This window comes from Drosophila elegans, unplaced genomic scaffold, assembly GCF_018152505.1.
Source record: "Drosophila elegans isolate 14027-0461.03 unplaced genomic scaffold, ASM1815250v1 contig_814, whole genome shotgun sequence".
Lineage (NCBI taxonomy): Eukaryota > Metazoa > Arthropoda > Insecta > Diptera > Drosophilidae > Drosophila > Drosophila elegans.
In genome coordinates, this window is record NW_024546167.1 from 6,813,907 (window position 1) to 6,834,908 (window position 21,002).

The following is a 21,002-nucleotide window of genomic DNA, read 5'->3' on the forward strand; positions in this document are numbered from 1 at the left end:
TATTTACTTTTCGGAGTACTTTCTTAAATATTCTTTTTTTTTAGTTTTCAAAAAAAATATAGTAATTTATATTCTTATTGTTCCTGACTGTGTTGCTGCAATTGACAATTGGCAGTTTCTATGACCTATCTAAGTAATAATTCAGTATACATGCCTATTGTCTAGTGCTAAGCCGGGAGCATAAATTTAAGTTTATTGGTCTTATATTATTAAAAAAAACTTTTTAAACGTATTAAAAAGATTTGTGAACTCAATAGTTTAGAATTTGAGCAATGATAGTTTAATTTCTATAGTTTTTTTCGGTGTATTTACTCATCTTTGTTATTTAAGAAGTTACCAATAAAAATGTAGTTATCAATACGTGTTTCTAAAAACTTTTAAACTTAATTATAAACAGTTATTAATAAAAATGTATTTTTTGTTTCAATATCTATGCAGTTGTTGTTTGGTATATTAATGAAAATAAAATAATACATAAATAACTGGGGCTTACATCACGAAGCAAAAGCTTTAAGCTTGCTAATCGGGTAAGTTTTTGGGGAGGTCTTAAACGCAGCTTTTCTTAGTGCTGGGTAAGGCCTTCAGAGCGAGCTTTTATTCTGCTCTCCATTTGTGTTTAACGTTCGCCTTTTGCTGTTTTTTGTCAAGCTTGAGTTGGCCAGTTAATTAATAACAAGAGCTCGGGAGCGATATTCAATCTCAGAGTTGTTTTGGCCGCGTTGCCATTTAGACGTCGCCGCATTCTCGCTTACCTTCCGCTTCGATTCGCACCTGCATTTTCGCGTCCTGCCTGCAAACGTAAAAAAAATCGAAAAACACCCCCCAAACCAACTCCACCTCCCCTTCCACTGCCAATTTTGGACAATTGCAAAAGTTTGTCTACAGTGAAACGTGAAATCTCTTATTTTACCAAGGCAAAAAACAAAACAAAAAAAAAAAACAAAACAAAACAAATATCTCTGTGCTGTACGAGGCATATAATTTTGTGTGTATTTTTGCGGTAAGTTGCGTTAACATTATGCTTCATAGAAAGCACATTTTGGGCATTGTATTTGTAGATTTTATTTCATTTTTGCCTTTGGGCAATGCGCATGCGCAGCTACGTTGACACACTTTCTGCCTCCACTTGGTTGGTTTACCTACTACCAAGTACAACTTGCCACAAGCAACTTACGACTATGGCTCTCTGGCTTTTGGCCATAAAAACAATTACCACTTTGCTGCTGACGTTGCCTGCATTTCGTCAGCGCGTGCGCTTCGATTCAGAAAAATACCTCCCCTTAAATATAGGTATACCCACGGTATTACCATTCATAATCTTCGTAGCTCACTACTTTGGCACTCTGATCTTCGGTAGCTGATAATATCTCAGTTGTTAAGTAAAGTGGGAATTGCCTAAGGCAGATGAGCGGGCGGGCTGTTGGGATATTACACCAATTGAGTGTGTGTGAAAATGTGCGGTGTTAAGTTATCTAAGAGGTGTTATGCTGTGGCAATGTAAGTAGTTTTGAATGGGCTAAATTAATGGAACCAAATTGTTACCTTGTCGTTTTGGGTTTGGCGTTTTGATACAGCTGAATTGTGCGACGGAGTTTCTGGGTGGTAATTTGAAACTATTTTAAACGCGTGAAGTTGGGGTAGGGTATTTGCAACGGTTTAAGCACTGTTACATTTGGCATTTAAAGTAAATAAAAAAAGGGGATGAAATAGTGTAATTTTAAGATCATGGTATGCCAGATTAAATTGTTGGTACTCATTAAAGCATTCCAGATTAAAGTGTAAGCAATTTGAATATATGTTTTAATCCGAAATATATAATTTATTTCAGTTGTCATTTAATGTTTTTGTTACAAGATTTTCCGATAAACTATATTACTCCTATTTCCTTTATCGTGGTTCGACTGTCACCTTCATAATGCATGCAAATGTAACACAATTGAAATGCAAATTAACGCATCATGCTGCTGTCCCACTTGCACCCACCATTTGCGTCTATTTTCTGTCCCTCACCGTCTGGTTTTAATTTCTGTTGATTCGCGGGATCGATGGTCGCGGTTCATAAATATTTCAGACGCCAATCAGCCGATTCACTGGGCAATGAAAGCATTTGCTCTAATAACACCAAAACATTGGTGTATTTTTTAATGATTTAAAGCGATTAACATATCCAATATGTGTGCTATTTGGTCAACTTATTCGGGTCTATTTAATCATTACAAACACTGGATAATTCACATACTTTAACCGACCTTGTTGTTCGCCACCAAAATCGCAGTACGAAGAGTCACAAAAAACTAAGTGAACATAAAACCAGTTAAACATCTTTTTCGGTCGATCGTGTGTGTGGGCACGAAATTTACTCAAATTGTTAACATTTTGTCAAATGAAGGATACAAGAGACTTGCGAAAATATACAAAGAGCCGTTATTGAATCTAGAAATTTACATATTTTTGAATACAGAAGTCGGCTTCGTACTTGGAACTGAAGGCGAATTTTTATGGCCGCCGCTCGAATGATCGAGTCGGTTGATTTTAGCATTGTGAAAGAAATCGAAACCGGCTATTCCTGCTCCTCGAGAATGATACGACTCGAGTATATTTATTTATCATTTGACGAGCCGGTTCAGTGGGTGAGCTAAGAAATTCAGGTGTCGAGTCGGAATGTTTTAAGATTTATGTTTCGAGAAAAACTCCGTTAGCAATTACATAAGACATTGTTTATATGTAGTTGCCCTAGATCAAGTTTTCCAAAAAAAAAAGAAGATGGGAAATAGTTATTTTAATTAAATTTAAGTCAAAGTAAATCCATCCTATGAAAAATTATTTCAAATCTAATTTGTAATTGTTTTCTATGATACAATATATTTTTAACATCTAGCTATTCTTTTTTGGAGAGGTAATATTCAAAAGAATTTTAATCAAATAAATGTAATTACATATCATGTTTAATTTGAAATTATTTGTTTATCTCTTTATAAGCACAATAATAAAAGCACGAACAAAAAAACATTCTAATAATTAAGAGAAAAATTCCATTACCTTTGCATTTGCATTGTTAGTTATGAAAGTATGGGTAGTTATAAGTTCAAAAGTCAAAGTCTACCCTTAACTGGATATTCTGGATTTTCTCTGGCCTTTAAGTAAATTGAGCCCAATTTACATATCATGTTTAGAACACTTTCATTAATTGGCTTATAACCAGCTAATTGCTATGGAATCGTACATGTTTATATCATTTCAATACAAATCAAACCGCTCACTTTGACAAATAGATTGATATGCAAGGCACGGGATATGCATTTGATTTTATATCAGAACTGGCATTGTACCATATATACAGTATATATAAACTGGATTGACCCATTTTGAAGTCAGGGGCACGTCTGAGCTGATATTGAAGTAGCTTGCAACCAATGTATTAGCTTGATCGTTTATTTTATGGTTTTTATAAACTCTTAATTAAAGTTGATTGATTAATCTTGTAGTCAGTCTAGTGTACATACGATTTCCACTTTCTTGGATTATAGTTATTTGTAGATGCAATTTGATTGTAACACTTGATTAAAGCATAAAATAAATTAATTAATTCTCTTATATAACTTTATGTTATACCAAATCGATTTACAACAGCCATTGTAGCTGTCATAAAAACAATGGTTGTACAAAAAATCTAAGATAACTTTCCAAGCGTATTAAAGCACCGAATTTTCTCTTTTTATTTTGGTTTTAGCTCAACAATTGCTTCGTCATCTGTGTCGGCGAGACAATCGCTGCAAATAGTAAAATTGTATAAAGAAAAAAACTGTAATTTGCATTTAATAGTCAGCTTGTTGATGGTATTGATCATTTTTCATATGACTTGTTTATTTATGCATATCATGTTGGCTATGAGAATTGAGTGCATTTTTTTTATCCCAATGGCGCTTTGTTTTGGGTTTTTTTCTTTTACTGCCGGGCAGTTAAGTTTGGAATTGATTAGACAGCAGTTTATATTCGGGATTATTTCTGTTGTGTGCTAATCTTTATACAATAATCGCTTGTTTATATGGGTGGACATAACCCGATTAGACTTTCAAACTGAATTTAAATTTTTCTTTGTTCTCTTTTCTTTGTGTTTGGCGATATTAGCTATCAGCTATCAGCTTATTTAACCGTCCGACTACTGGCATTATACTCAATTGCACTTTCTTGCTTGGGCCACAGTTTCCGCTGGCAAGTGACAGAATCTAAAACGCCTCAGTTCAATTCAGTTGCGCCTACTGGAAGGCCACAAAAGTCCAAAAAGATAAAGTGAAATAATACTCAGTGGAATACAATTGTTGAGGCAGGTGAAGTTGGGGCACATAATGCTAGCTATTATATATATCTCGTCGTACGCAGGTAATTATTTGATTGCGTCAGACTTTGATCGACTGGTGGAAGTTTTCCCCTATTGAAACATCAGATTCTGCCAAAAGCACGTCCGGGAGGTTGGGTTCGTATTACCTTGTTGAGGGTCATCAAAAATAAACAGGGTTCACAATAAAGCTTGTTACAAACAGGTTGAGTGGTTGTTAAGTTCATGATTTTCCTGATTTTAATTAAAGCTGGAAATTGCGAAATTCCTAATTTTAAAAGTCCAACTAACTTTTTTGTACTACACTCAGACTTTGATAAATTAAAAAAAAAAGCAATTAAAGGTAAACATTGTTTACTATTGATGAGACCCTTTCTAAAAATACATTATTTTATTAATAAGTTGCAAATTACAAAATAACTGAATAAATTTAGTTTAAAATAACGCCCATGTGTTTAATTGCAAAAATACATATCTGCTTAAAAGGGAACCTTTGTAAAACTGTATACTAAGTATTTCCGGTCATAAGAAATAAATTCCAAAATTAAGTATACCTTTCCAATTTGCTACTAAAATGGGTTCCTTAAAAACTTGAATTGCTGGTGAATTTATTTATTACTGGTCAAACAAGTTTTAAAATTCAAGCGCATTTTGCATCCAAAGGATCATTTTCAAGGATGAGTACAATCACTTCTGAGAGATCGTAAAAAATAACCCAAGGTCGTTAAAACTCTTTTTACTTGCAGATAAATTCTGACCATTTTTTGAAAAGTTTCTTTAAATATTTTGATACATCTGAATGCAAGCATTTAAAAAATATCTTCTCTTTCCTTACTGGAATTATTATTATTGGAAATATTTGTATTCCTTTTTGTAGGCCCAATTAAAAAGTTCAAGTTCATTTAAAAGGAAAAATACTTCAATTAACTTGCTAACTCCCTCCTCAGTCTATATAAAAACTTTAAGAAAGATATAAACCGGATTCGATAAACGCTGAATCATTATGAGTCCGCTTCATTCTGCATCATGGGTCTACCCTATGTGGCTAAATTTAAATTCGATGTTCCCTAAATGGAAACAGCGCTCACAGAATAATATTAAGTCGTTGATCAAAGATAAGTTCCTGGTAATTAGAACCTGTTCGCCATTTTTTAGATGAGGTGACAAACGCTAAACAGAACTTTGATTTCGTACTGAACATATTCTCTAGTTTAACTGTGATAAACAAATTAACTTGAATGGCGTTAAAACTTAAGTAAATTGCACAATCTTATGTGGTATTTTTTGACGCATTATAACATGATATTAACCCTTTTTTTTTAGAGCAATTTACTTGACATTTTGCGTGCGGTTAATTGGCAATTACATTACTCACGAAACCTGTGCCACGGAAATGTCTCAAAATAAAGATCACGCTTAGTTGTCTTATTGTATTTTTTCGCAAGTCACACCAAAATTTTCTGTCACTCATTTTTCTGATTTAATTGGATTTTACAAATCCCGTAGACAAGATTGACCAACAAATTAGTATGCGCATAACTTTATGGGCTGTTGAACTCCATGCCGAAGACCAAGTCAAACACAAAGGCCGCGTGTAAATAAAGGCATATATTACCCAAGATTCATTAACGAAATTTCTGGAAGTCAACAGAAATCATAAAGCCGAGGCAAACATTGTTAGAATGACAAATACCCATGTCGGGTCCAAATTTTTAGAGATTTTTTTGGTTTCAGTCCAGTATATCCAACAATCTCTGCTCTTGGCCTTGACTTCTACCTTCAATCGCGTTGACCGCACAAAAAAGTCAATATCAAAAACTTACTAATTGCTTTGAATCATAAGAGCAGCAGTAAATCAGATTTAATGGCCACAGCCGATTTGCACTACTCTGCAACTCACTCGACCGGGTTCCTTAACTTCTCGACTTCGAGTTTGACTTTTCTGTGCCATTGTCAAGTCCTTCATGACAGGGCAAAGATCACAAATGCTACGTCATCGAGCCGATTTTTTCGATTTTGTTTTGTTAGCCAAGGTGTTGCCAAGTCGTCTGCGAGCCAAACAGTCGAACCACGAATTTTGTCGACAAAAAACATAAACTATGATAGCAAAGATCGAAGACCCTAAAAAGGCGTTAACTAACTTCATTAATATTAGCGAAAGTAAATATTACCCATTTATTCAATGGGAAAAAGAGTATTGTTTTTAAAATGTTCATATTTAAAAATTAATGTTTTATTTTGCATTGTTTTGTATAAATTTATACTAACACCTATTTTATTAAATAGTTAATGTATTCATTTTAGTCATTAAATTTGCATTAAATATTAAACGGAAAGATAATTTAATTCCGTTAATGCAAAGTCGGGTTTGAAGATTTTTTGATAAATGATCCAAGAAGTGCAGCAAACGCCCTGACCGAATTTCTACAACCTTTGCGGTGAGGGTATCCACTGATTTTAGCCGCCAAACGCACGTTTGGTGACCAGTTTTGGGCACTATTGTCTATATTTCTATATCTATAGTTACCTGTTTGTCCGGCGGCCTCTTCTTCCGTTGTGCCGATTTTTCGGCTACTTTTGCTAATGAAGATTAGCATTTGAGTCATACATAAACATGCGAGTGTGTATATGCTTAACCGTTTCCATTGGAGCGAGGCATTGAACTGTTGCCGCTTTTGCTTTTGCCTTAGCTTTTGTTTTTTCCTTTGGTTTTGGCCAAGCTACGGAAGTAACCCAGTTGTGCCAATCGCTTTGAGGAAACGGTTGCCAAACCACTCAAAACGTTTGAGTCGAGACCAAAACAATCTCATTCTCGTTCGCAGCCTGAACCGGTGAACAACTAGCAGTAGATCACGGAGTTCAGATCACAGATCTCAGAGCACATCACATCAACACAATGGGCAAGGCGGAGTGCATTAGCTACGATGAGCAGCAGGTGCCCTATATCGATCTGGGTTCGGCACAGATTCGTATGGAGAAGGATGCAGCACCTGAGTGGGCTCTGAAAAAGGCGCAGGACGAGCTGAGGGAACTGCCCGGCGTCAAGGAGCAGGCCATCAAGGACCTCAGGGAGCTCATTCAAAGTGAGTAAAGTAAATAAAGCAATTTATATAGTTTTTTAATGAGTTCCCCACTATTTATTTAGATGAAAAGTATCTGAACCTTCCGCTGGATGATGAGTACATGATGATGTTCCTGCGTCCCACCCATTACTATCCAGAAAGTGCTTTGAAAAGAGTGAGTGGTATTTGAGAAACAAGCCTTTTAAAAATATATGTCAAAATAATATTTTTGTAAGATTTAAATTTATGAAAAATGTAATATTCAACAACAATTTTAACCGCTTTTGGCTACGCCTTTCACAATATAAATAAAAATAGTTTCACATTATAAATCGAGAATTATAGATTTTAAGCCCTCTTCAATAACATGTAAGAAAATTAGACTGAATAAAAGAAAATTCATTTAAATCAAAATTTACTAGAAGGGTATGTTTTTAAAACTAAACTAATTTTCATTGTTTTCTTTTTATTTACAGCTCAAGAATTTTTATCACATGAAACTGAAGTACGGAATTGCTTGTGAGAATATAATCCCCAGCAAGTTGCGCAACGTTTTCGAGGCAAATATATTGAATTTGCTTCCCCAAAGAGATCAGCATGGTCGTCGTCTTCTAGTGTTGGAAGCAGGCAGTAAGCTTTGCTTAATAACAAAATTAAAATGATATTTAAATTAAATTTGTGCCCTAGAAAAATGGAAGCCGTCCCAAGTGCCTTTGGTGGATTTGTTCCGAGGCATACAATTGACCGTGTTGGGATCCATGGTGGAGCCCTATTCACAAATTTGCGGAGCAGTTGTTATCATCGACATGGAGGGTAATAAAGTCTAGACATTAAATGGCAATAATACATTTTAATTAACCTGTATTAACCTTTTTACAGGTCTGCCACTTAGCCACATTACACAATTTACACCCTCGTTTGCCGCCATGTTGCTGGATTATATTCAAGAATGCATCTGCATGCGTTTGAAGGCAGTTCACATTGTGAATAATTCATATATATTCAATATGCTCTTTGCGATATTCAAACCATTTATTCGTGAAAAGTTGCGCAAGAGGGTGAGTTCTTAAATTGCATGTATAAAGGTTAGAGGGTTTATTTAACGATAAATTATAATTTTTTCAGATATTCTTCCATGGCAAGGACTACAAGTCCCTGATCTCTCACATTGATGCTGGTGCCTTGCCTCCCAAATATGGTGGTTCTGCCACTTGGGAACTGCCGCCTGGTAAACTACTGGGAGAATTCTTTGAGTGCTACGCCAAGGACTATGAACGTAAGACGTTTTAAAATTTGTAAACCAACCTTAAGATAATTAATTTAAATTGTTTTCTAGTGGCCGACAGCTATGGGTACACCGAGGGCTATAAAATGAAAAAGTAATAGTACAAGAAAAACAGATAAATCCACCCAATCCTCAATTAACCGTTTTGATTCGTATTTTAGTCACTTAAGTTGGTTCATTTGTGATATTGCAAATATTGTCGTACTTTAAGTCGTAGTCTCTTTGCTCTTAAAATTTAAGGCTCAAAAAACATTCATAATAATTGGCAAGCTCATGATTAAGGCAAAGATTTTGTTTAGCGTTTTCTAAGCATTAAAACTGATACCATTTGTAATATAAACTTTTTAAAATTGTTATTGAAATAATGAATAAAGATGAAAACATTTGTTATAAAAGTATGAAAAACCTGTTTTGTTTTTTTGTAACTGGGTAAAATGTTTGTAAAACTAAAAATATTCTGTGCATACAAGTTCGTTAACCACAACAAAAACCAAATTTTTTTTAAATTTATATAAAATATTTTATTTGACTCACACAATATTGGTCAAGAAAACATTTAAATACAAAACATATCTAATAGCTAAGGAATGTAAAAAGAGTATTCGTTAGCTAAGCGAAGATCGGCACATGATGGACTTCGTAGGCTATTTAATCTTTGGCATAGGCACGGGAATGGTTGCAGTTTTTAGTTGGATATTTTTTAGAGTGCCTCTAAACTATGAGCTACGACTAAAGCACTAGGACGGCTTAACTATCTAGATGGCGTGGATGTAACGGGAGACCCTTCAATCCTTCAATCCTGCTTATTATCGCTGATGGCTGTGGAGGCAGTGGCCACACTCTCAACCGTTTGCGATTTGATGATGTTTGGCTTGCAGCTTTTTTCGAGGAGCGGAGAACTGTCCGGAGATCCTTTGACACTCTTTTCGCAGACCAAAGTCGAGGCCTTGGACTTGAGTTCCTCGGCACTGGAGAATTGGGAGCGACTCTTGTACTGACCATTAGTTTTGGTCTGGGTTTTCAGATCGTATCTACGATTCCGACACGCTGACACCAAATTTTGAACTGGTCCCCAGCACAGGAGTATTAATCCAGTAGCCAGGCAAATTCCGGCGAAGATTTGTCCGGACAGCAGTACAATCGGCAGCATTTTCAATTGATCAGCCATTTCCGGAGTGATTTTCACTTTTTGCTCAAACCATATGAGTGGAAAGAATACCCTGGGTATTTCTGTGTACAAAGCGAGGCCTTCTATTGGCTCCACCAGCATGTTGACCTGAAATCGAGCAGCCACCTCCAGGGGAATACCAGTTTTCGGCTCCACTACCATATAGAACTCGTGATCCTTCTGATTGGGACTTAAACCCTCCACCTGGTCAACATAGTAACGATCTCCATTGAAAAAATGCGGATAGGACATGAAAACAGGAGATCCAAAGCGACAGGAACTGATGTTCATCACTCCCGAAGGAACACATTCGCCACCACAATAGCAAAGGTTTTCAGGATAACGAGTGCCTGTAAAATAATTGATTATATTAATAAGGCTTTTTTAATGAGAGGTTGTGCAAAAAACTAGGGTTTAAAATGATATAATGTAAGTATATAGCTTAGTTGGCAAAAAAATCAAACCTGTTTTTAGAATATTTAAGATGTCTGGTTTAATACTAGCATTAAATTAACGATATAATAAGGGAGTACTTTTATTCAACTAGCTTTAACGTTTCTCATTTACAATTTTAAGTACCTAACGCATTTTTGTAGAATGTTTTGACTCCGACCTACGTCAAAGATAGTCACAACGTACATTTGCAACGTACAATTTAATGGAATTATTTAATTTTATTCAATACAGACCCTTTTAAGCTTATGGAATTACGCATCCATGAAATGCGTTGCATAAACAAAGTAACAAATACAATCTAATCGAAGCTCACCATTATCTACAGAACGAGGTCCTCCAGAAAATTTGTAACCCTGTAGTCCTTCGATATCAACCGTTTCCGCATAATCCAGCGGAATCGTACGGCACATATCCGGCGTAAATAGACCGACACTATCGCCGGGCTTGAGATTCTGTGGCTGGAATTCTCCGGCAGATCCATTGGTCATTCCGCAATAGGAATCGTAAAATCCAGTGTTTTCCTGATAATTCCACGCGTGCATTTGACCCAATTTGGAGAGATTATCAGCGCCAGTGAAAACATTGAAAACTCCGGTGAGGTCGGCGCTTCCATTGCGCGTATAGAACCAGCCGAATTTATCAAAGGGGACCTTCACCTCATCTCCGAAAATGGGCATGGCAATGGCCACGTCTATCATCATATCGCTGTATCCGGTGAAGAGTAGCTCGTCTATGGATTTTTGGACAGACATTTCGGCACCGTACATCTTTAGACCCAAATCGACCAAGGTGCGCTTATGTGAAGGCCAGTATTTCGCGGTGGCAGCTGCGGACTGATGTAAAAATGTTTTTTTTATTCTCAGAAAAGATTCTTTAAAACATTTTAAATATTTTTTAAACATGCAAGGCTATTAAACAGTTATTTTCGCCTTCATTAGTAAATACAGAACCTTAGAAAAACAAACAAATTTTTTTTAATTATTATAAGTTATTTAAGTTAAACTATTATGAAAGATTCGTGGGATTTTTGCATTCTAAATTTAAAGTTATATACAACTTTTTTAAATTCTACAAATTATTTAAAGTGGTACCCACCAGAGCCACAGCATTGAGGGTGTTAATTTCATCATCCAGACTTCCGCTACTGCCCTCCGCATCAAAATAGAACAAACTGCGTCTGCGATAGCTGACGGATGCGTTTTCGGGATGCCAGTGGATGTCCACCTTATCGGGTCGCTCGGTAAAGCGATATGGACCCACTTGCTCCAAAATGGGCTTTGTGGAGAAATTACCAAAGTCCTCCGGATTCGTCCAGTTGTAGAGATAAATATCCAGACTTAGATCCAAGGGCGGAGTTTTCCAATTATCGTATACTCGTGTGTTGGGCGCCAGAGCCATTTCCTGTCGAAGAACGCAAACCGCAATTAGAATTAATTGAAAATCTCAACGAGTTTTCCTCGATCTCTGACTCGCGCCAATTGAGAGGCGGCTGTTTTCCTTTGGCTCTCAATCTCAATTGGCTTTAGTCGCTAATCGAAGGCAGCTGGCCGAGCCAACACATGAACATGATTTGCTGAACCCTTGTCAGCGGAACTGGGATTACCCTCTGCATGATCCAACTGAACAGGTCCGCCCAGAACAGTCCGCACAATATGCCAAATAGTCCCAGGCAGAAGCCGAAAATACCGATAATTAATTTGCGATTGCTTTTTTGGCCCCACATCGCGCTGTTTTGTGTTGGCATGGCTCACGCTGGGCGACTATGTGGATATCTAATGGTATCTGTAACGATAGGCAAGTAAATAATACAACAAAGAAAATAAACAAATTGACAGAATAATAAACAAATTTTTATAATATCGAATGACTGGAAGTGCGGTTTATATAATGCTTATGTTGAAATCTATTTTAAAATATAAACACATGTAAAAAATATTATCTTCTGTTTTTTTTTTTGTTATTAAAAATAATACTAAATATTTATTTAAAAGTCTATTGTATTTGTTAATCCAATAAGTTAGTTATTTTTCAATTTCGACCCAATACCTAAATGTTGCCTACTTTTAGGCCTGACAAATTCAAAATTAAACAAATTATATGTAAAATCAGATCATTCATTTACATATGCGTTAAACCCTTATAAACAAAAGTACGTCGAACAAAGAAAATACGTCCAACAATGAATCGAATATAAATAAATTGCAACAAGTGCAACACGTTATTGAGTGACGAATTCCCATAGCGTCTATTTTTATCAATATAATTGAATCAATTTAAGCAAAGCGTGACTTTCAATTGCTGTTTACACTCATGTTGCATATAGTAAGCCCAGTATATACACAAATATACAAAAGTATATTCGAATCCCATATCAGTGGTGATAATTACGAAGCTCTTCCCCCGACACTTTACGATGATGTGTTTAATTAGTTATGATAGTTGTTCGCTTCGCCATAAGCTATTTGTGCAGGTATTATTATTTTAAATTACAACTTACATGAATACATGTATACAATAAAATCAGATAAGAAATGTGGGATTTTTGTAAATAATTAAAGTAATTTTAACTACATAATAAAACAAAAATTGTGACCCCAAAAAAAAATTAAGGAACACCTTAGGGGGGTTCATTATGGTTAGTCTTAAAGAAACAAAAAAGAAGAAAATCACGTCATGTGGGGTATCCACTGTACACCGATAAGAGTATTCTGAACTCCTAGGTATACACCCCATAAGGAAGCGGCAAATAATTGAGGAAATTGAACTGCACTGCACTTATCGCTTATCGAGAACCCATCCAGTGGCAATTATTCGACCAATCTGCCCACGGTTCCCATCACTATATATCACATCAGCATAAATATTGCATATGTACATACGTGACCGGTCCGCATCTCTGTGATATATCGTCATAATTGAGTCTATCAATTGACCCCGCTGTGAGCTATGGTTGGGTCTTTGACACTTTCCGTTATTGTACATGAATACGAATCTATATATATACCCACATATGTATATATATAAATATGCTTATTCGGGAGCGAGTCAGATGAGTTCTGGTGTCTGGTAAATTGATATGATTATGCCTTTTGAGTGATGTATAGCCGTCGAGCGTTTGTCGGCGCCTTTTTATTGTCTTCACAATTATTCTGGAGTCAGTTTTAATTGGAATGGACATTGGACAGGTACATCATATTCCGCATTTTTAACTTAACTCAGTTAGATCAAGGGAAATCTTAATCATAGAAAATAAAGAATTCAAATGTATAATTCAAATTTAATGTGTGTGTGTTTAATAAATGTTTGACTTGAACAATATTATTTTGATCTTTTAAAGTAGTATTAAACCAAATGGAGGCAACGGCAGTTTATTTCAAGCGATCTCAATTATATTTATGTTTTCTTTCTGTGCACAAGAGATTCTTTGAACTTTTCTGTGGAAGCCTGAAACCTTAACTCTGAATAATTGCCTTTAATTAAGTTTACAAATTATTGCTGTCCGAGATATTCAATTCATTATCAAATTAAGCATTTCGCGAGCCTTTCACTCTGGCTGTTCATCGTACTTATTAACATTTTTATGAATGAACTGCACGTTTTATGAATATTCTATGCAAATGCCCAGGGAACACTGAACTCGTAAATAAAGTCAATGGGAACTGAACATTTGGGGTAGAATAAAAAAAAAATTAAGTACAAATTAAAATCTGTTTAGATTCTTATAACAAACTACTTAAAAATTGCAAACTACTTAGAAATGCCTTAAAGTAAACACTTAATTAGTCCAAGTGCACTTGCTAAAAACGGAAATCTTAAGCGCTACGTTAGTCACATTTTACCTGATACTTCAAGATCGATTTTTTTAATTTAGACGATGCCAACACCACAATTTTTGTTTGCTATTTTCCAACCCGATTTGACCGCACAACGTGCCATTGAGATGAAACCGCAAATGGGAAATTCGACGCGGTTCGTAAAAAGAACTCGCCACAAGTCAACAGCCAAGTAATTTGCATTTACTTTGGCGAGTTCTTTGATAATAGGCTATCGACATGCTATTTAATTTTCGAAGCCTTCAAGTACGAAAATAATCGTGACGATTATAGACTAAGCCAAAAACTACAAATAAAATATTCGTTTTGGGTAATTTGCAAACAATGTGTCGTCCCAATGGGCGTGCGATTTCGAAAATAGATTTGGTATTTTAAAAGTCTCACACACACACATTACAAAAGATTTGTAGTTGTTCTTAATCGAAACAAATTTGAATTTGAGTTTGGTTTTTTTAATTCGGAGCTCAATCCACAGTCAAGAACTCACTGAAGTGTTTCTAAGCCCTTTGAGATTTTAAATTATTTAATTGCTTGTAAACAAACTTATTATATGTTAATTGACCAAAATAGTTTGAATTCTAAAATAGAATTTTAATGCAAATAACAATGCAGTTTGTGGCTAATAAATTCAGTTTCCATACACTTGAACTCTATTTAAACAGGTCGTATGCTTAATTTGTCATGGAACAGCTGTTTCGAGTGAGAAGGCACAAATCTGCTTTGTTCATCGATTATTCAATTAGCAAGTAGCCAGAAAATGAACGATACTCATCTTTAGTTATGTAGGCACATTGGCGTACAAAATAACAAAGAAAATATGGATACATATATTTTTAATTGTAATAAATTCCTAACCCATTTTAAATACACGCAATTCCAATTAGTAAGAACCATTAGTTTACTGGCTTATGAATTAACTATTAAAATAAGGGCTTAGTCATTATCGCAGGGGCCTTATACAGAATAAAACATATATATTATGATTAATTATTTTTTTTACATAATTGTAAATGACTGAGTCTTTGAATCAAGATAAACAATGGTACACGCAACTGCAGTTCATTTATTTTCAAGTGTTTTTTATTAAAGAAAATCAACAGGTCGAATGCGCATTTCATTGTCAATGAGAAAGCCCTTTACAAAGATCAATGTCTATCAACGAATATTAGTTTGTCTTGCAACCAAGAATTTGTGTAAAAAAAATGTTAAAAGTTTGCAAGTTCTAGTATACTTAAGTTCTAGTATACTTATTTTGTCTTATAACATTTGCCTTGCTTTGTCAACTGCAGAAAATTTTTTGGAAGTACGCAAAAAAATAACTTATTTGATGAGAAGTGTTAGTTTTTGAAAGAGTTTGTTCTTAAAAAAGTACCAGCAACGTCCAAATTTTGTCTTAAGCAGCTGTTTTCACTAAGGATTGCCAAGTCTGCCGGCTAATTTTAGAACATTAATCACACATTCAACAGGTCGTCCGGTACCCGCAGCCTGAAGCCCTTTGTTTTGCATTCCGGCACTCTTATTAAACCAAACAGAAATGCAACACAATGCCAATATAAACACAATAAGAATGTATAATATAGGTTGACACTGTACATATATAGATGGATTTATGTCTGGCGACTATTTCTCAGTCTTTGTCGAGTTGATTTCGTTTAATGGCCTGTAATCTTAATAAGTCTGCCGGCGATTAAGCCAAATCAAGCCAAAACTAAATGTGCTAACTGGGCAGGAAATGTGTAGAAATTGCGTGATATTCACAAAGGAGTTGCTCCCCCGCATTCCCGAAATTCCTTTGTTTTCTTGAAGGCACTCACTTGACGTTTATTGGATAAATAGAAACAAATCACGGTTTTCTTTTTCAATTTTTGTTTTTCCTGATATCCTTGTGAGGAATTTGAAATTGGATAAGGATGTGGACACAACGCTTGAGCACGTGGAGGATTATTTTACACAGAGGCCGGAAAAGTGGACGCGAGTCTCGAAGAAAATTCCGTGGAGTGTTACCGCTTTGCCCGGCGGCTTGGCTGCGACTGTTGTGCGGCGGACTCTCGGCGAACGGGACTGCGAGCAGCCCTGCCGGAGAGAGGCGGGAGCGGACTGGGGGGCGGGGCAGAGCGGAGCGGTCGGCGTTTGTTGTTCCTGCTCTGCGGTTGCGGCCGATGAATGTCAGTCAAGTGAGGCACATCGGTATGGAAATGGAAATGGGCCTGAGAGGAGCTCTGAATATCTGTGTGCGAGTGGGTGTTTGGGTTAATTTACGCTTTAGGCTTTCCATAGTTTTGCCATTGAATTTTGAATTAAACTATATGTAATCTGAAACGCGAGCATGACTTTCAAACTGTGAAGTGCATCCGAGTATGAGAGTAGTCTGAAAAAAACAGTGTCACAAAAAATGTAGAAATGTAGCAAAAAAGTCATTAAGGCATAAAAAATTGAGCAATTAAAATTTTTTTTGATGCATTGCTCTAACTAATTTACGACGCAACTTAAAAAGTATACATTTTATAGGAAATTTGTATTTAAAAAAAGAAGAACATCAAAATGCAGTAAATAGTACCATAAAAGGAAGAAGCTAAATAAAAGTATATTCAATTTTGTAACTAAAAATATTTTTACAATATCTTCAATATTTGTACATTTTTGATGCATTTAGCTACTCATTAATTTTCTTGCATATTCATTTAAGCTTGTAAATTGCAAATTAAATTAGGTCACAAAATCACAATCTGCCTAAAGAAATCCCTATGCACTTGGATTATCATTAAACCGAACGGATTTTCGCACATAAAACGGGTGGTGTGGAAAAGTAAACAAATCGTAAAGTATAAACCGAAATTGATAACAAATTGTCGAAGCCTTATCAATGCGGCTAATCGTGATGATTAGCACTGGGTGAAATCCGAACATGCACGACTAACCTCATACACTTGTAAGCTGCGTAAATCGACAGGCGATCAGATCAAAGTTTCAACTGGCTGCCATTTCGCATATCATTGTGGCAAAACTCCCAGGCAAATGGCATAAAAAAGCCTCCCATGGCTGAGGCAATAAAACAATCAGATTTCGTTGCCTCAATGCGTATTTAGGCGCTGGCTCCCTTATTGGATTAGTCTTTGTGCCTCCTTTTACATTTCGTGCGAACTAGGATTAGTGGTTAGTTGTGGCCAAAGGGCCGTTACCGTTGCAGATTATGTTGCAATGTTGACAAGTGGAGCAAGCAAAAGTGGGCCAAGTCATCCCTTAACTTCGAATTGGGTCTGGGGCAACGTTTTTCATTTTCTTTCGTTCATTGTTCGAATGCAAGAAAACAATTAGATTCAAACAGTTTTTGTCAGCTACTGCTAAAGCGAGTCACGTAGCAAACAGCTTGCCTTTGCTTAATGTCTTACGTTACGTAAGGCAACTGTGGGGTTAAACATCAAAAGATACGTCACCGATTTGTGTAAAACTAAAATAGTAATTTATTCAGTTTGTAAAATAAAAATTGTATTACATATAATCAAATATTTAAATTTTATTTTTATTTAGTTTGTAACGTTATACTTTACTTTTTTTCTAGTTGATATCAAAATAATAATATTTTACAAAGTTTTCATTTAAAAAGTCTTTGCCAATAAAAATTGTATGTTATTAATCGCCAAGGTGAGAGTGAGAGTGGATTGTTGAATTAGAGCCGGTCTCATCCATGTGATGCGTAAAACGAAACTGGATGAGTATAATGAGGTAGCAAGTAGCAGCGCCAGTAATCTGTGAAAATATATATCTTAAAATATAAACATATATCTGTGCCCTATAAACATACGGTGAAAATAAGCGTGCGATCCAGACGAAAAAGTCCTGCGGCTGTGAAAAGAACCTTCCTATGCGACAGCTGCAAGGAGAGTCGGAAAAGACGATCTCTTAGCTCCGGATCATCGGTGATGTTCAGGATCTTGTGCACTATTGCGGCTGTATAATTGCTGTGCATAATAGTGCGGCTACTGGCCTCCACGATTAGTACGATGATCACTATATACCATATAAGTTGCATGAGGAAAAAGGCAAAAAATTCATCGGCCTCAAAACGATCCAAGCGTTTTGGATTCAGCATAGCTTCCAAAATGTAAAAGTCGTCGAACAGAATGAACAGAAAAGATATGGCAATAATGCCAAGAAGCGGATATGTGAAGTACTCCTCGATTGTCTGGCAAATATCGCAGAGTAGATTGTGAATGTTGGACACCTGTTTGATGGCGTACTCTGGATTCAGGCGTATTACAGAGGTAACACTGTACCGCTTCATGGGGGTGCTGATTAAATTTCGTAGGCGATGTGAGTACCGTCTGTGGTTTACCACCGAGTGCATGGGCGAGAGTTCCAAGGCGCTATGTTGCTCGATATGGGCATCTAGGATGTCCTGGAGGATCTGGGGAAAATTTAGATGTAAATTTACTGAATTCAAATTAAAGCTGACTTAAAATTTTAATAAAGTAATTAATAACAAAATGAACAACAAGAAAAATTTATTTTTTGGGCTTTAAGCTTAAGCTTAAACTATTAGCAGAAGAATTTTATAATGAACGCAAACATATATCAAAGCAGAAATCCGTTTTTTATACCCTTGCAGAGGGTATTATAATTTCAGTCAGAAGTTTGCAACGCAGTGAAGGAGACATCTCCGACCCTATAAAGTATATATATTCTTTATCAGCATCACTAGGCGAGTCGATCTAGCCATGTCCGTCTGTCCGTCTGTCCGTCTGTCCGTCCGTTTATATGCAAACTAGTCTCTCAGTTTTAAAGCTATCTGCATGAAACTTTCCCAAAAGTTGTCTTTCTATTGCAGGTAGTATATAAGTCGGAACGAGCCGGATCGGACGACTATAGCATATAGCTCCCATAGGAACAATCGGAAAAATAAATGAAAAAAAATTATAACTTTGCTGTTTTTTAATTTTTTGTTTAGTTCTTCGACATTTAGTAATAATGGTTAAATATTTCCGATTTACGGTTTAAATTTCATCAAAATCGGACGACTATAGCATATAGCTCCCATAGGAACAATCGGAAAAATAAATGAAAAAGAATTATAATTTTGCTGTTTTTTAATTTTTTGTTTAGCTCTTCGAGATATAGTAATGGTTAAGTATTTCAGAATTATGTTTTAATTTTCATCAAAATCGGACGACTATAGCATATAGCTCCCATAGGAACAATCGGAAAAATAAATGAAAAAAAATTATAACTTTTCTGTTTTTTAATTTTTTGTTTAGTTCTTCGACATATAGCAATGTTTAATTATTTCAGAATTATGGTTTAAATTTTATCAAAATCGGACGTCTATATCATATAGCTCCCATAGAAATAATAAAAATATATAAAATAACTATCTTATAATTGAGCTGCAAATCATCATAGTTTCAATGTTTTTCAGCATATACTCAAGTAAATTATAATTTAAATATTTTCTAAAGTATTTAATTCATGCAATAGCTGCAAGGGTATATGAACTTCGGCTTGCCGAAGTTTGCTTTCTTTCTTGTTTTAAATTAATTTTTATTTAACCAATTTCAATCAGATAATTTAAGCTATATTTTTTCTAACTAATGATAAGCAATAGTTTTTAATTGCTTTTTGCTGTAATTATATTTTTCGCTTTAATTGTTTATTTAGCTTTCATTTATATATTTCTAGAATTCTTTTATTGATTTTTTAGGTTTGTCATTTTTTTCCATAATACGTTACCACTATATTTATACATACTTTATATCAACTACATGTACATCTAAATCCCATGACACTTACTTCGTTTAGCATGCTAAACCGACTCCTGGCCAAGTCCGTGGTGCAAAGAAACTTGAAGACCATCAGGCTGATATTGATGTGCGGCAGGGCGAAGGCTGTGAAGGTCACAAACGAGGGCGAGATTGTGGCACTGACCAATAGGCTATAGCTCACACACAAGTAGATGACGTTGAACAGCAGCATGCCCAAGGATATAAGGAAACTGGACAAAAGTATCCTTCGGTAGTCCAACTTCATGCCCAGCCTCACGAATATCTCGTCAACCACGATGTTATTTTGGATTATGTCGACCAATCTTTGCCTTTTGAACATGGCGAAACCAAAAATGGTGGACATGGCCAGAATGCCAGTTAACCGAAGGGTTCCATCGCTGAATCTGGTGATGTTCGTTTGAAAGAAGTAACCAATTATGGAATCGCCCTCCTTCACAGAGATTCCGAAACACAGGACGAAGAACAGGAAGTGGACTATGCCTGCGACAAAAGAGTACGTCGATGTTTGCACCTCTTTCCGAGGATTTAGATTTAATCGAAATGGAGCCAGGCCCAAAAGGGAAATATATGTTAGGGGTCGAAGTGCCTGGAACACATTATCCGCCTGGGAAAAGCGCTCCCACAACTTAAGGGCCATCGAGAATCCTTATCGATTATAGATATTAAAATTCCGTGAAGGAATAACGTCCGCTCGATTCGCGTATTTTCCGCCAACTGAAAACGGAAGTCTTCGGCAACTGATGATGATGATGGCCTTTGTGTCAACTCGAGACACGACTGATATATCATATATCAAAATCGTTAAAGGGCTGTCACACACCTTCGCACACGTAATAAGCTAATATCAATAATAGCAAATATTTAATTAACCTTAAACGAGGGCCAGGGTTCTGGGTGGACAAGGTCATTTACAAACAAGTTCAACAAGTTCAACGAATTTCGTGACATGGCCAATTTTTTCGTAAACTCTATGTGTTATGCACTGGCTATTCATTACAATTGGCAAACAATTTATGGCAGCCATTTCATGACCACGCAAAATTGTCCGAAATGCTATCACTTTGGTGGCCCAATTTAAGGAAAGT

The 21,002-nt window shown here is 35.9% G+C and overlaps 3 protein-coding genes across 5 annotated transcripts; 1 reads left to right on the top strand and 2 right to left on the bottom strand.

Annotated features, from left to right (window-relative positions):
• The first annotated feature begins 698 nt into the window (after positions 1-698).
• On the top strand, positions 699-9,088 carry LOC108138263 (alpha-tocopherol transfer protein-like). Of its 3 annotated transcripts, none has more exons than XM_017260409.2 (8): positions 699-1,000; positions 7,159-7,419; positions 7,482-7,573; positions 7,875-8,028; positions 8,086-8,211; positions 8,278-8,456; positions 8,524-8,674; positions 8,735-9,088. In XM_017260409.2, the coding sequence occupies exons 2-8, from the start codon at positions 7,233-7,235 to the stop codon at positions 8,779-8,781; spliced, it is 936 nt and encodes a 311-aa protein (XP_017115898.1). In that variant the 5' UTR covers positions 699-1,000; positions 7,159-7,232; the 3' UTR covers positions 8,782-9,088. The 3 variants fall into 3 exon arrangements, with proteins under 3 accessions (XP_017115898.1, XP_017115900.1, XP_017115899.1); XM_017260411.2 differs by lacking the exon at positions 699-1,000 and adding an exon at positions 4,181-4,328; XM_017260410.2 differs by lacking the exon at positions 699-1,000 and adding an exon at positions 4,410-4,474.
• Positions 9,089-9,202: 114 nt separating this feature from the next.
• On the bottom strand, positions 9,203-16,179 carry LOC108138324 (protein peste). The gene is made up of 5 exons (XM_017260485.2): positions 15,955-16,179; positions 11,911-12,089; positions 11,403-11,708; positions 10,621-11,140; positions 9,203-10,201 (listed from the first exon to the last, which is right to left on the bottom strand). Exons 2-5 carry the CDS (start codon positions 12,049-12,051, stop codon positions 9,477-9,479), a joined length of 1,692 nt encoding a protein of 563 aa, XP_017115974.1. The 5' UTR covers positions 12,052-12,089; positions 15,955-16,179; the 3' UTR covers positions 9,203-9,476.
• A 1,591-nt stretch (positions 16,180-17,770) lies between these two features.
• LOC108138103 (putative gustatory receptor 28a) lies at positions 17,771-20,554 on the bottom strand. Its single transcript, XM_017260098.1, has 3 exons — positions 19,925-20,554; positions 17,943-18,545; positions 17,771-17,887 (listed from the first exon to the last, which is right to left on the bottom strand). Exons 1-3 carry the CDS (start codon positions 20,552-20,554, stop codon positions 17,771-17,773), a joined length of 1,350 nt encoding a protein of 449 aa, XP_017115587.1.
• Positions 20,555-21,002: the final 448 nt, after the last annotated feature.